The 15,348-nt window shown below is 41.4% G+C and overlaps 1 protein-coding gene across 2 annotated transcripts in view; it reads right to left on the bottom strand.

The window, feature by feature from the left end:
• IPO7 (importin 7) overlaps positions 1–13,590 on the bottom strand; it is a 38,018-nt gene extending 24,428 nt beyond the window's left edge. The window contains exons 1-5 of one of the 2 annotated variants that reach the window (XM_037402130.1): positions 13,342–13,540; positions 10,720–10,759; positions 4,269–4,350; positions 2,510–2,663; positions 1,991–2,149 (exon numbers count right to left, since the gene is read on the bottom strand). In XM_037402130.1, coding sequence (XP_037258027.1) covers positions 1,991–2,149; positions 2,510–2,663; positions 4,269–4,350; positions 10,720–10,759; positions 13,342–13,496 — 590 coding nt within the window. In that variant the 5' untranslated portion in view covers positions 13,497–13,540. Of the gene's footprint in view, positions 1–1,990; positions 2,150–2,509; positions 2,664–4,268; positions 4,351–10,719; positions 10,760–13,341 lie in introns of both variants that reach the window. The other variant, XM_037402131.1, reaches the window with a different exon arrangement.
• Between the last annotated feature and the right edge of the window lie 1,758 nt (positions 13,591–15,348).

Below are 15,348 nucleotides of genomic sequence, written 5' to 3'. Positions count from 1 at the left end.
AAGAAGAAAGTCCTTATTGACTCAACAGTTATGACAGCAGAACAGGATCTTACCCATGCTGGTGATGACAATAAGAGCAAAGAAAAATATCACTTTAAGACTGCACAGCTTTATTTTTTGATTAAGTAATTAATACTGTAATACTCTTGGACTCTTGTGGGAGATTTCTGGGTAGAAGGATTGGGTTTGGGATTTGGGGTTTTAATACATTTTTGGTAGACTTTTCACTAGTATTAAATATCAATGCTCAGACTCTTAAACAGTACCAAATTTACAGGAATATAAGATAACGTCTACTCAATCTGCTGCCAGATGGCATGTTCTGTAAAACTACTACAGAACACTGAGCTCCAAAATCCCATTCAATAATATAGTTTCCATGTATTTTCTGAAAAGAAAACTAAATAAATGGATTAAATATTGCTCAAGAAAACTTAGTAAGAAACAGTTGAAAAAAAAAACCACCTATGCAAAGAGCAGCCATTCAATCTTGCTGGCTAGATTGGGAGTGGGGAAAAAATTAATAAAATCAAACTGTTGAAAAGCCCCAAGATACTTACCTTCCACATTGAAGGAAAAAAAAATTCAATAGCTAAATATTCCTACAACTCAAGCAGTAAAAACTTGATTCAAGTCATAACATTATGCAGATTTCCCCCCTCAAAAACAGACATAACCGATTTCAGAAATTTGAGAAACCTGCTTGTATCCATATTGTTACACAATTAAATGTACCTATTCCTAAAGGATTTGTTAAACTGACCCATGCTGACTTCACCAAAAAGCTAAACAAGTATGAGCAGTTGCTGGCCTCAGCTACACTGATCAACCAAGATTATGAATACACCTGCTACCTTATAGTTAATCACACTGTGACTGTGCTCATAACAAAACTCTTCCCTAAACAAGGATTGGTATAACGATAATACACTACCAGTGAATGACTCATGCTTTATATCTCACAGATCTCTGCTATATATTTGGTTAAAGACATTTAAATTGAAAATCAAGTGAAAAATTAGTTTATTTCCTTTCCTAGCAGGACTTGCAATTTTTTCAGCCACCAAAAAACTCCAACATGAGACTACAAAGGTCTTTATAGCATTCCTGTAAAAAAGGATTTTTAAGAAACTGATATTCACCTGTTTTACACTAATTTAGACAAAATTAATGGAATTAGTGCAATTTTTCAATGCAACACTAAATCAAGTACCTGAAACAAAAACATTATGCATGACAATGCCTTAAAAGATGAAGTTGTGGATTTCATTAGTCCCACTACTACAATTCCCTGACTCCAGGACTGCACTTTTCTCTGACCCAGCTTAAATGAGCTTCCCACATGCCACCCAGCAGCAGCAAAGCTCCGCGTAATTTCTCAAAGTGCAGCCTCAACTTTAAAGCTCTGAGCACAATACCAGGCACAGAGCAAAGAACATTTACGTGTACCCTAACGCAATCCATGCCTTGCATATAGGAGAACAGTGGGCTTTGATAAAAATTGCCTGAGGGGCTGGATGAGGCTATCAAAATGATCATACCAAAGGCAGTCAACTAATTCTGAACTTCCTAACATTCAAGATTTCACGCTTCAAAACCTTTATATGATTACAGTCACTGATACCTAGAGCACAACTTGTTTAACAGTCTAAACCTGGTTTAAATAAATAGTATTTTTTTGCTTAAATCATTACTTCTTTAATACTTCTTACTTTATCAATCCATAAAAAACTACCAAATTAAGACTTTAAAACACCTTTTTTCTGATTTCAAACCTTTAATGAAGGCAGTTTTTCCTCTAATTTCTTCGCAAAGATAATCTATGCGGTTGTTACCTCGTATAAGATTTTCTAAATATTTTTTAAAATTAGATTTCTGCCACCCTTGCACAGTCCCACATGCAATTATACATGGTTACAATATACATACAGAATACAAAAAATACACATCAATATTAATTCTGCTGTTTTATACAATAGAAAAAACTTACTCATAGTTTTTCACAAGTTGATAAAGACAAAGAAGAATTCCAAGCCAACAAGCACTGTTGTCAGACTGAAGATAAAATCCAATTTTCTCCACAACTGCAGTCCAGCGACTAGGATAATCATGCTTGATAATATGGTGAATGCAAGTAGTAAGCTGTACTCTAGAAATAAATGCACAATGATTACTATCTAAATAAGTAAATAAGTTACTAGTGTTATTTTAATAATATTCTTGCGGTGTTGAAACAGCCAATATTGCCCAAACAGACTTATTTCCGTTTTGTTTAGGTGGTTTAGATTCTGTACTTTCTGCTTAATATTATCCATTTGAAGAACTTTACATTTCTACATGCTGCACAAGCTGAAAATTGGTTTTCCATCTACATTGATGCTACGCTTAGGATATATAGCATATGACAATGATGCTTAGTGTGCAGGTGATCTTAGTTGTTAAAAGAAAAAGAAAGAAACCCGACAGTCAGAAACCACAGCCAATTCATAAACAAGCTAAAAGTGCATACCTAATCAACTCAGGAGAGTGAATAATGGCTTCTACAATATTTTCACGAATACAGTGTCTATCTTCTTCTGGGATGGAGTAAGGTGGAATCTCTCCTGGTGCAGTTTCACGATCTGGCCAATACTGGGTTATCATATTTTTCAAGTAGATAACCCCTGTGAAACAAAAGTGGCAAATCAGCTGATAATCATTCGAAGTACAAAACACACACTTTGCAAACAAATCTGTTCTAGAACAAAACTGAAGTGACTAATTCTTTAACCATTTCCGAGTAGAAAAACCAAAATACATAAACCATGCAAATTAATAACCTAATAATTTACTAGGTTGACACTCTTCTGCCCATTTATTGTGATGTCTGTATTTTTAGTTCTGTAAAGAATGTTTTTTCATATAAAAATACTAAATGTATTGCTTTTCCTTGTGCTACAGAAGTAGTTGCGGAACATTTTAGCAACACACTAAAAAATCCTTTACACTTAGTTTCTCAGTATTTTCATTAAAACAGAGCTAAACAATACCAATGAGTATCTAAAACATCCTTTGTACACAAAAAAAAATGATCTAAGTTTGTGATACAGGAGTGAATGCTAAAGAGAAACAGAGCTCCTTTACACCAAGGTTATGGGCCACAGCACTTTGTAGCAATCAGGCTGCTGGCACAAATGCCTGCATGTACCATTGACAACCAAATCCAAACTGCTAAAGTGACAGAATATAGATTACAGCACTTGGAAAGAAAAGGGCTTACAAAATACAACAGGAAATCTCAAATGACAAACTAATAACAAAGTCACTATTAATCTATGTAGAAAACCGTAAAACAACTTCTCTTCCCAGATTTCATATGCATCTTCTGAAGATTCAGAAACTAAAGGGTTTCTGAAAGGGTCTGCAAAAGGTAAGAAACACTCAGCAGATATGTGCTATTACACGACTGAAGTGATGCAGACTCCAAACTGTCCTCAGCAGGATTTATCATGCCATTAATCGCTCTGCAAAACACGCGCTGTTTGTAAGCTATGCATTGTATGAGTTGTTGCCACTCTTCTACAGACTGCTTTGGTTTTTAAGTGGCTTACACAGAGGGTGAATTTTTGGAGGTTCTTTTCAAACCTCCCCTTTTTCTTGCACTTTATACGTGTATAGCAGTAACTTTGGTGAGCCATCATCTGAATGGTACCACCAAGCAGTAACATAAAAATGCAACTTAGGCTTATGCTACAACTTAGGATGGCCTACTGTGTGGGAGATCTCAGCGATCAAGATCACACTGCCAGAACTGTCAGAAAAACCACTGAAGTATCATATTAGAAGCCTCTAACAAGTAATCATGGCAGCCTTAAAGTGATGTCTGGAGTTGCTAATATTCAACACTGCTGATGTATTTTGGAACCCTGCTGATTTGCACAAGCCATGATTTGTTTTCTTCCACCTGAAATGTTTAGAAACATTAGCATTACTAGTTCAATTACCCCCTCGGACCCAGCGTACTAGCATCATAAAGCATTCTGTTTCCCCAAAGACTGTTATTCACTAGAAATGAAGGGAACCAATCACTGAAGAGCCAGCACCTTTTCTTTCTGTCTTCCCTATTCAGGGTATGGTGCTAAGTACAGTTCATGACTGTAATTGCAGCAACTCCCAACTTTTGAGTATTTAAGACTAAAACCATTAGAATTCTTCAACAGTATCTGCATATGTACTTGTGTGTCTGCACCATTAAAGTAGATACAACGAAAAAAGATTTGAAAACTTGCCTGCCTGTCTCACTGGTAAATCCAGTTGCTCGGACATAGTGATCTGAAGCAGAGTTGAAACAAAGTTCCCTGACTTATGAGCCTGTAGAGAGGAAAAAAATCCCACATATTATTTAGTCATAGTTTATTACATTTTAGAACACTCCCGTTAGTATTACAATATCTTTATAATGATGTAATGCAATCAATAGAATACCAGCAATCCCGACAGTTTCACAGTAGTCAGCTAATCAACCAAAGCATTCCAAAGTTTCATGCTCACTGTATTTTAAAGACAGCATGGGAAAGCAAAAATCCTACCGTTTAAGGTAATAAAGTTGAAGAAATCATTAAACATGCTTCAGGAATCAGCATTTTACAGTCAACACACACATTGTTCATTCAGAACAAATACTTACTTGAGAAAAGATCTGAATAGCCAGAAAACCCCAAGCGCAGCAAGTTTACAGTGACCTTTAACAAGGTATGAATTCATTATATAATAATCTAAAAAACAGATGGCAACTATGTTTTAAAGCTAAGCCCGACCTTCCAACTCATAATTCATTTTTCTGAAAAAACAGCTCCAAGTGACCATTTATGCACTACTGCAGCATCTGTCAGTGTAACTACACAACCGCAAACCAACAGTATGGAGACCTAAGTGGAGTGACATCTGCAGAGTAGCAACTTTGCAAGGGTTTGCAAGAGTTCACTTGGAAAACAAAACATGTTTTTTCTTCAAAAAAAGGGAAATGTCATTGATACACTAAATACTGTATTGTTAATTTCAACGCAAGGAAACTAACCTTAACATTACTGTAGAATCTTTCACCCACCTTTACTAAGCATCAGAAGCTTGAGACATTAATTTTGCTGGGAAAAGGAATCCTTAAAAAATAACTCTACTTTTTACAACTGGAAAACAACCTAATTTTCCTCAAGGTCAAGAGTCAATGGACATGAGCTGCAGCAAGGGAAATACCTATTTCACAAAAGGACAAAAAGAATTCACAACGGTGGCCAAGGTCTAGAACAGTCGGTCCACAAAGGCTGTGGGACCTCATCTTTTGAGATGTTCATAACTCAGTTCCTGATCTACTTCATCTAACTTCGAAACAGCTTTGCTTCAGGGGGCTGGACTAGATGATGATCTGCAGGGGGCCCTTCTAATTACTCCATGATTCAAATTGCCAAGACACATTTCTGCTTTACCTTCACTTACATGTCAGTATTATTTCATACGTTCCTTGTAGCACTTCTGTCAAAGACAACGGCACAGATCTACATAACTTAACCTGTTAAACTCTTAGGGAAACACCTCTTACCTACTTGTTACTCAGTTTATTACTCCCCATATAAAGCAAATATATTAATACTTTGAAAACCACTGAAATTACACTATCCATTTATCAAAAACAAATGATTGCCTCAGTTAGTCCAGCAAAGCAAATAAGTATCAAAAAGAAAATTATCAGAAAATAGCTTTCTATTCTTTCAGTAGGACCAAAAGCTCTTTGGATGGTAAGAAATGATGAGAACGTTCCTCCTAAGTGTGTAACACTGCCCAGCTCACTCCTACAGCACTAGGATCTTCCCGCCAACATTAGCTTTCCCTAGCAAGTATCTCCTATACATTCTAGTATAAACAAGTGTAAAATGGACAGCCTGGGACATGACATTTGCCCATGCATTTGGACTAAGGCTTGATGATTGTTGCTTGCTTTTTATCCCCTGTTATTTAAAAATATTTTAAATGAAGAATGGACTTGACTTACAAATCTCCCCAAAATGTTAAAACATTATTGTACACATTCATCCTGTGCACTGAAAATCTACAGGCTTCAGAAAAACCACAGAAGCAACACTCGCATCTGGTCCAACCAAGAAGTTTATTTGTAGAGTGCCTCCTGATGAATTGGGAGTAACTGATACTGCAATATGAGCATGCATCTTTCTGACCCACGACCCTCTGGTAACCCCAAAGTCGTGAAGAAGCAAATACTTTTATTCATTTGAAAGTGTATTTGCTTCCAATTGCCAAGTAGTGGTTGAATAAGTATATTGAAAATACAATTTACTTGCTGCTATTAATTTCTACTACAGCTCCAGGTCTGTTAAATTCCTTCTTTTCTTACGTAACGTTAATAGGTACACTTCTCCTGCAACACATACCAAATGATATTAGACCCTAATTCAGCACAATATTCAATTATATGCCTAACATTAACGTCAACGGAAGTACACCTGTACTTATATACGTTATTATGAACTTGCTGAAGAAAGCTTTCAGTTTCAACAACCTTTAACTCACCTATGAATAAGGTCACATTACAGTCTGCATAAAACAGACTTAAAAGTGCAAATGACATCCTTCTACAATGACTATGATAAACTTAACAGCTACATTTTCAATAATGAACATTTGCAATGTATTTTACATTTGGAAACTGAAAAGCATTTCATCCTCTGTTTTTAAAAACAAAGGATTACTCTCCCTTTTTCATGGTAAATGACAACTATTCTTTTAATAAAAGCTATCAATTTCAATAAAAAAGACAGAAATTGCTGTGGAACTATCAAGGAACTAATGGGAATAACAAAATGAAATGAAAATAAAAATGTTGTCCTTAAAAGCAAAAAGCAACAAAAAAATAGACAGCAGTGCACAAAAACTGCCACACAATGAAATTTAAAAAAATACCAAAGAGTAATCTTTCCTTCATTAAAAAAAACCACAGGACTGAGCCTATGCCTATAGCAAGCTACAGAAGCTCCCTATAAATGTCAGTTATATTACTATGTGGGATTAATGTATTTTCACTGGATTCTTTGAACTGTAACAAGTTTTAAAGATAGGACCAAAACATGTATACCATTATTTTGTTTTTTCTAAATCTTACAAGTGCCATTCTTACTAACATCTGAAGCATCCGACACCAATCAACCATGAGGATGAGCTACTTCGTCACCCTTAGTGGTTCAAAGCAGAGATTCAGACTAAAAACAATTTGTGCTTTTCCAAGCAAAACCTCCTATTAATCCATTCAGTTCATAACTAAATTCACACAGAGCTACATTAACACTTCTATGCATTCTATAAGGAACATGAAGGACTTACAAACTCTTTCACAATGACTCCCTTCCCATGCCACTGGAAGGAAGGTAACTTCCAAGAAACCAAGATGCCGGGAGAACTAAGGGCAGCTACATGAAGGTACTTGTTCAGTGCATACTGAATGGCCAAATAAAACCCCAGGTACTACAGTGACCTGTCACTTGCTCCCTTGTTTTGATTTACTATTTAAATAACATGCAATCTTTTATTGTCACCTGGAAAAAACAACTGAACTTGCAGTAAGACACCACATAGGTGCCGATTTTGTATCTACAGCATTAAAAAATACTGAACACACATCCACTCGTTATTTTAATCTTTAGTATTTTCACTCTCCAAAGATGGCTGCCTCTCAGGACATGATGCTCCTCTTCACTGACAGCACTGCCAAAAACACCCAACCAAACAAAAACCCAACTATCTATACAAACGCTAGCTTTTGGGCTTAGTGCACGCCATTAGGCAGAAAACTTTACTACAGAACAGGTGAGCTGCAAATGAAGATTTGTTAAAGCTCTATCAGGGAACTATCCAAATGTAGAGGATTCTGCTGGCCCACACGCACCCCCATCTCCAGAAGAATCAGAGATGCAGTTATGCCGCTTCAGTGAAAACCACCAGCAAGTAGCGTTATTCTACACAGAAGTTCCACAGCTCCAGTGTGCAAGGTTTAAAAACCAGGATTTCACAATGGTTGCTACTACATACTCTGAACTGCATGGAGAATAGAAACAATTTCTATGACTTTTAAAATTCTGCTATCGGTAAAACTCTGTCTTTGATTCTCTTGCTCCTTGTTTACAAATATCCTTTTAAAATAAATACTAAATTTAGAGAACTAAAACGATACCAAAAAAATACGGTTCTGTCACCATCAAAGTCTGTTTCCCAACATGTAACTCAACATTTAAAAACAAAAAAACCACCACAATCATCTCAAGTCCTTCCCCCTTACAAATCCTCCAACATGCCGTGTCACTGGTATGACTTTGTTGTCTGAGAGCCAAAGAATTCAGGGACTTTTCCCAAGAGCAATCTTTGCTATGCAGCCTCACTAGCTGAGGAATGTATTCTATCAGACCACAAACGTTGCACCACTGTCTGTTAATATCAATCACTGTTCCAGAACATACTTTTTTTTTTTGGTGTATTTCATTGCAGTTTTTCCTAGCAGAGTTGGTTTGTTAGCCATATGCTAAAACATGCTTCTGAGAAAGCGTCACGCCAGCTACGTAATTCTGAAATATAAATTAAATCTGAAGTTAACATTAAAGAGACCAGTTCATGGCTTATTAACTACCAACAGTTAATTATGATACAGAAAAGCACTTTTTCCACCAGTAATGATGCTCACTCAAGTCAGTTACATTCATCTTAAACACTAGATTTATTCCTACCCCACACAAAGTCTGCATGCCACCAAATGATAAAAACAAGAAGCTTCATGCCAAGTAAAGAGACCTCCATGCATTCTTCTTAGACATTAAGAACTTAACCTACCATAACAAACACGCTACTATAGGTATCTCCTTTACTGTCACCAAGAAAGCAAAACAGGAGGGTAATACTTACTATATGTTGCTTAACTAGAACCCCAGGTTACTTACATAATTACTCAAAGTAGCACATATTTAAATAAAGGCTACAGTTTATTTTGAAAGAAGATGGAAAAATATGAATTCAACGCATATCCTCCCCCATTCCAATTTTGAAAATAATCTGCATGCAATTTTTGATCTAGACCTTAATAGGACTAGACAAATGCAACTATTAGAGTGAGGTGAAACAGTTTGGTTTTTTTATAGAAAGGTAAGGTCAGGAACTGTAAGGCCAGGCTGAATCAGCAAACTGCCCTGTAGCACTCTTTCAATTCTTTTTTAAGAACTCAGCAGGTGTGGAAGTCATTCTGACCTCAGGTTTTTGCAAGCTAGTGCTGCCCCCTCTTACCCAGCTACAATGAATATGTAAATCCAGCTGAAGGCCCACAAAAAAATACATACACGCTACCAGATTGTGCAAGCATCCCTGATGCTCATTTGATCAGAACACTGTCTGCAAGTTCTGAAGCCTATTTGCTCTGCCGTTCAATGAGGAAAAAGTAACGTGGTCTCAGCAAAGGCTAGCTAAGCATGGACAGCAACTATTTGCTAAGTCATGAGAAAGTGGCAAGTCACCCTGCCTCCTGGGATGCATTACCTCGTACTGGTTAACAGGCACCAAGAATGTAACTTCTTCCTAACGCTGACAAAGCTCCCTTGGTTCCTTACTGCCCCCAAGGGGATTTCTGGTGTTGGACCAGGCTTAATACAGTTTAAAACCATCCTTTCCCAAAGAATCTCATCTAGCATACACACCCCAGAATACATAGGACGATAAGAGAAGTGAAAATAATTGAGTACTTTCCGTAAAATATCACACTAACGACTTAAAAAGAGAACCCATGATCTGATAGTCAGAGCCAGGAAACTCATGCTCTGTTCTTGTTCTTACTCACGCTACAGTATATAGCCGTAGGTGTATACATGAAGACCATATTAGAAAAAGGTGGAAAAAAAATTAAACACTATAAACACCTGCCCCAAAATATCCAAAACATAGCATTTCAGTGTTTGGAAATTCCTGGGTGAAAGGCACCACATAATGAGCAGCTTGCTTTTTCCCCTTTGACAAACTTTCACTCCAAAACTCCGGGTAGTCAGAGTCTAATCATTTCATTTAATCATTCCATCGTTCTGACATTTTTATCTATTCAGTAGGCAATGAAAGGCACTGAACTAGGCCCTACTGCATTCTGCTAAACTAATGGCGTGCTATGGTGACTAGTCAACAAGTTAAAGCATTTTTCCTTTCCCTGTCACTTATCTTAGAACGTGAAAAAGCTTAAACATAACTTCTGAAAGGCACTTTTCAGTACAGCAACAGGATAACATTTTCCTAAACAAGCTCTGTTAAGCTTTGACTTTTAAAAATTATAAGTTATTGGGGATTGCTTTTTTTTTTAAAACTTTCTTAGACAAAAAAAATGGGTTGTTAGTCTAAAAGGTGTCTTAATACATCATACACACTGTGGTTAATCTGATACTTAACTCACAAGACATATTTAACAGTTAAGTTAAAAATTTCCTGAAATTACAAAGAAACCTGAAAGTAAAGTATTATCTGGCAACTGTGCCTTTATAAATATGTTGATATTAAAAGATGAAACAACACTGTGTATTATTTTCAGAGTGTCATTCCATAGCTGCATAGTTAAAAATATCTATTTTCATCACCATTTCTGGGAAACACTTTATACACGCAGTACAAAGACAGTTTCAAAAGGCAACAACATCTTGCTGCTTTCCAGTAGCTTACTTGAAGATCCTGATTCTGTTGTGGTAAACACAGCTTTCTTCTGTAAGACAGGGACAGAGATGGGCAAACATCATCAACTGGAAATTACAAGAGAAACTGTCGGACACGAGACCTAGGGGTACCATTCCCTGCAACTTATTTTCACACTAAGGAAAGTAAAGTCAAAGAGACTGAAATACCTGCCTTTTTTTTTTTTTTTTTTAAAGCATATCTCAACTCTAACATTTTTCAGAGACATTTATGTGCAGGCAATATAACCTGATAGAATTTAGTCACAGAAGAAATAAAGCATAGAACAATGCATGACTGAGCCAAGGTCAAAGGAAAAATAACCAAGCCTGGACAAATCAAGAATCATACACCCTGGTTCCCTCCTCCGTTCAGTGGAAACTTTGTTGATTGATAGGGTATGATGAAGGCAGACCTAGATACTTAACTCCTCCATTAATTAGGAATATCAATTACTGATTAAAACACATTCTTTTCTGACAAGGTAAAACGACCATTTCACTGAAAACCAGTCTCATCAGCTCAACAGAGCCACTTCAGACAAATTAAAGTTAAGCTAAAAGGTCAACCAAGGACAACTATTAAACTTAAATTATAAAAACATGCGTGCGCCTGGCCACATGCAAGAACAGTGTTCACTGCTGTATGATTTCATCTTTACAGAGAAAGAGGCCCCCACATATTTGTAATGAAATAAAACATTAACTGGTAACACAATTGCCCTAACAGTTAACAAATTTAGACCAGTACCTTGCAAGTAAACGCATAACTGACATCAATAAACACATGCTAAACCAAGATCGTGCATATGACTAAAACTATGTATATGTACAAGTGCTTGGAGATTTAGGGTTTAACAAGTATTTTTATCACAAAACGTCTGTGACAGATCAGTGATGCTATGTTTCCAACTGCAAAGAACTCTTATGCACTGGTCCAATAATGTCTGGTGTTTTTAAAGGGGCACAGGTATTTGGATTTTACACCCGTTTAATACTTCTGCAGCACATGAAGGACCATGATGATCTGATTCAAAAGTGTTAACAAAAGCCAGTTGCCAGTGAGCATGATCCTTCATGCAACAGAGTTAGCCATTTGCTGAAGACCCCGACTGGCAGAGAACATAATTTCCTGCACGTTCAACTACTCAATACCTGCAGAAAAAATTATAAGAGATTTCAAGCAAGTTACTATATTTAGATATTGACATGCATAGAACAAAAAAAAAAAATTGCATTTTACGGCCAGCTCAAAATTAGTATATATTACTGTCTTTATAGGCAAGTACATTATTTTAAAATTTTTCGTTTAAATAAGAACTGCTAAAATACTTTTTACCAAAGCACATGGAAAAGACAGCCAATTACTTTATGCAAACCTCAACTAAACATTACGTAGTTTTACAGCTATTTCATATATTTGTACCTAATACTCATTTGCCGTTCACTTATTACATGAGGGGTGAGAATTCAGCTTAATTACACTCTTTTATAATGAGAAACCATACCTTTAGTTTTTGAAAGTTTCTCTACCACCAGCAGAACACTTGGCCCACCTTATCTAAGCTCTGCTGAACATCTGTTGCATTAAACGTATTTTGCCCGGCCTAAAGTCTGCTTCAGAGCAACAAAGAGAAACGTCTGTAGCCAAGGCCGACTACAGGCACCACCAGAGCTGCCCCACGGGCTCATCCTTCCTTCTCCGAGTCAAAATCTTCCCCTACCACCTCTTCTCCGAGTCAAACACTAGAACACGTTTTCTTTTTTTTTTTTTTTCCCCAAACTCCAAAATGTCTAGAAGTCCCGTGGCTGTGTCTCATCAATAGGGAAAAGTTATCACCTGCCGCGTGGAGCCAAGTGGAACAAAAATATACCCTTCTTCTGCAACCGAAACCCGCGGCGCCGGGGCCGGCGGGCGCTGCGATCCCAGCGGGGCCCGGCAGGGCTGGGGGGGCGGCTGGGAGCCCCCGGCCCCGGGCGGCGCCACACGCCGAGCAGCCGGCCCCGACCCCGGCCCCGGTGGCGCTGCCCGGCCCGCAGCCCCAGCGCTCCGCTCGGCACCGAGGCCGGGCTGTCAGCGCCGTCCCTCGGCTGGCCCAGGCCACGCTCGCACCGCAGCCTGCGCTGCTCGCGGCGGCGGGGCCCGGCCGCCTCCCTCCCGGCTGACAGCGGGGCTGCCCCTGGGCCGGCTGCAGCCGCGGGGCTACTGGGGCCCGCGCCCCGGCCGCTCCGGACATCCCCCCGCGGATCAGCCTTTCCCCGGCCGAGCTGGAAGACAATGGAGATAATCGGCGACCGACAGGAACGGCGGCGGGGGCCCCCTCCGCAGCGCCGGCCGGTTTCTGCCGCGAAACCCCCGCCCCGCCCGGCCCGGCCGGAGGCCCCGCTGCCATGTGCCGGGGACAATGCGCGCCGGGCGGCCGAGCCCGGCCTGCCGCCACCGTGACACCAGGCAGGGCCCGCCGGCGGGAAGGGGCCGGGGGCGCGGGGAAAGCCGCCTCGCCGTCCCCCGCACGGACCCGCCCCGACCCCACCGCCTCCCCTCACACGCACCCCCCGCTCCCCGGAACGGCGGCGGCCGCGGCCCCGGCCCAGGCCCCGCCGGCGCCCTCACCTCGTTGAGCTGCCTCTCGGCGGCTTCCCGCAGCGCCGGGTCCATGGTGCCCCGCAGGGCCTCGATGATGGTGTTGGGGTCCATGGCGGCGGCGGGACGAGGAGGAGGCGGAGGGCAGGGGCCGGGGCCGGGGCCGCGCCGCGCCGTGCGCACATGGACCCGCCGCCTCGCAGCGGCCGCCGGCGCGAAAGGAAGGGAGAGCGCCAAAGGCCCGGATAGAGCTGCCCCCCGCCGCCACCAGGGAGCGGCGCCCCTTCCGCCGGCCCGCCCCGCCCCCCGCGCCGCGGGGCGCCACGGGACCTGTAGTCCGGCGCCCGCCGGGCCGAGCCGAGCCGGGCCGGGCCGAAGCGGCGGGCGCGCTTGTAGGCCGGCGGCGCCGCCGCCTCCGCGCCTGAGGGGAGCGCGGCGCGGCGCAGCCCAGCGCAGCGCAGGGCGGGAGGGAGCGGGCTGCGCCGCTTGCTGTTCCCCCGGCGCGGGGGCTGATGCCCGGCCGCGGGCAGGGCCTACGGGGCGCCGCCGCCTCACGTCAGGTGCTGCCTGGGCCGCGCGCCGCGCTCTGCCGCCGCCTTCAGATGCAGCGGGGCCCGGTTGTGGCGGGAGCGCCGCGCGCTTTACGCTTCCCGCCTTCGCCGCGGCTCGGCTGGCCGGTGAGGGAGGAGCGGGTCCCTTGGAAGCGCTTTGCCTTGCGGTGGGCGCAGGCTGCGAACAGGTCTCTGGCTTTTTGGAAAAGCCAGCGTTTGGTTCTGCTGGTTTGCGGGGGGTGGGAATTCCCGAAGATGTTTCAGGAATGTGACAGACAATCAACGTTAGCGCAGCTGTCGCTGACAGGGGCAGCAGGCTCGGTCACGAAGTCAGGCGTCGGGCTTCTTGGGCTGGTCCTAAGTCGCTTCTGCAGGTTTCATCCTACAAGCCGTGAGGCATTTCGGAAGTAACTGCGCTTCATGTGAGTAGCCGCGGTAAAATAAGCAACGCTATTTATAAAGTAGGTGCATTGTGATTTGTAATATTTAATGGATCGCATGTAGGGGCATTCACTGTTGTGGCTTCGTTTGGGGGGTGACATGCAGGGATGGACTTGAAATTTTGAGTCATTCCTGTGAGAGGAATTCATTGAACTCTCAGGTAAAACAACCAAGAAAAAGTTTCACAAGCAGCCCATCCTGTAAGAACCCTGACATGAAGGCACATTAATAAAGAAACTGCATATCAAATAGAAAAGCAGAAATGCACGTACATACAGAAAATAACAAATCTAAAGTGATACTGTTTAGAAAATTGATCAAGGACACTATCTCCTTACTAGTTAACTTAAAGCTTCAGGAAATGCCACATTAAAACTTGATTACCACACTTTTGCTGTGCTAGTGGCCTTGCAGACATTCCCCATACATGCAGTCTGCGTGGCATTACCACTGCGTAACCTGGATGGAGCCTGCTTGGTTTCTAAGTCCGTCCTCTCTGAGCTGGCCACCATCCCACCACCTTCCCTAAGGCAGGCTAACCAGTACCACCTCAGCTGGCAAAATCTGCCCTCGGCAGGTTTATCTAGAGTGGCTTCTCATATATGAAACAACCTAACTGACTTGGGTGTGTATATACATTTTCCAAATAAGTAACTTTTCCATGATTGCTGCTGGACTGAAAACCAGATTTCTCTGTTTCTCTTGCTACTGGTTTGTTGGTGAGTTTTGGGAGTTTTTTACTTAATGCTAAAACCTGTGATTTACACTATAGGGCTTTTGTAATGTTTGTTGCAAGCATAAAAATGAGTGCCTCATTTAAAGAACTAAACTGGAAAGCAGCAACGAATGCCTGACTTTCTAGATAAGCCCAGGAGACATACGGACCCAGAAGACCCAAGTGGCAATGTAGCATCATTTCAGGATGTGATGTCATAGCATGTTCTTGCCCAGATCTGCAGTCACACTCCAACTCTAGATGTTGCCCAAAATGTAAAAAAAAGGTGAAATACTGTAGATTCAATACCATTAAAAAATGCTAGACAAA

Source organism: Falco rusticolus, chromosome 10 (assembly GCF_015220075.1).
Source record: "Falco rusticolus isolate bFalRus1 chromosome 10, bFalRus1.pri, whole genome shotgun sequence".
Classification (NCBI taxonomy): Eukaryota; Metazoa; Chordata; class Aves; order Falconiformes; family Falconidae; genus Falco; species Falco rusticolus.
This window is presented reverse-complemented; position numbering and strand designations above follow the sequence as displayed.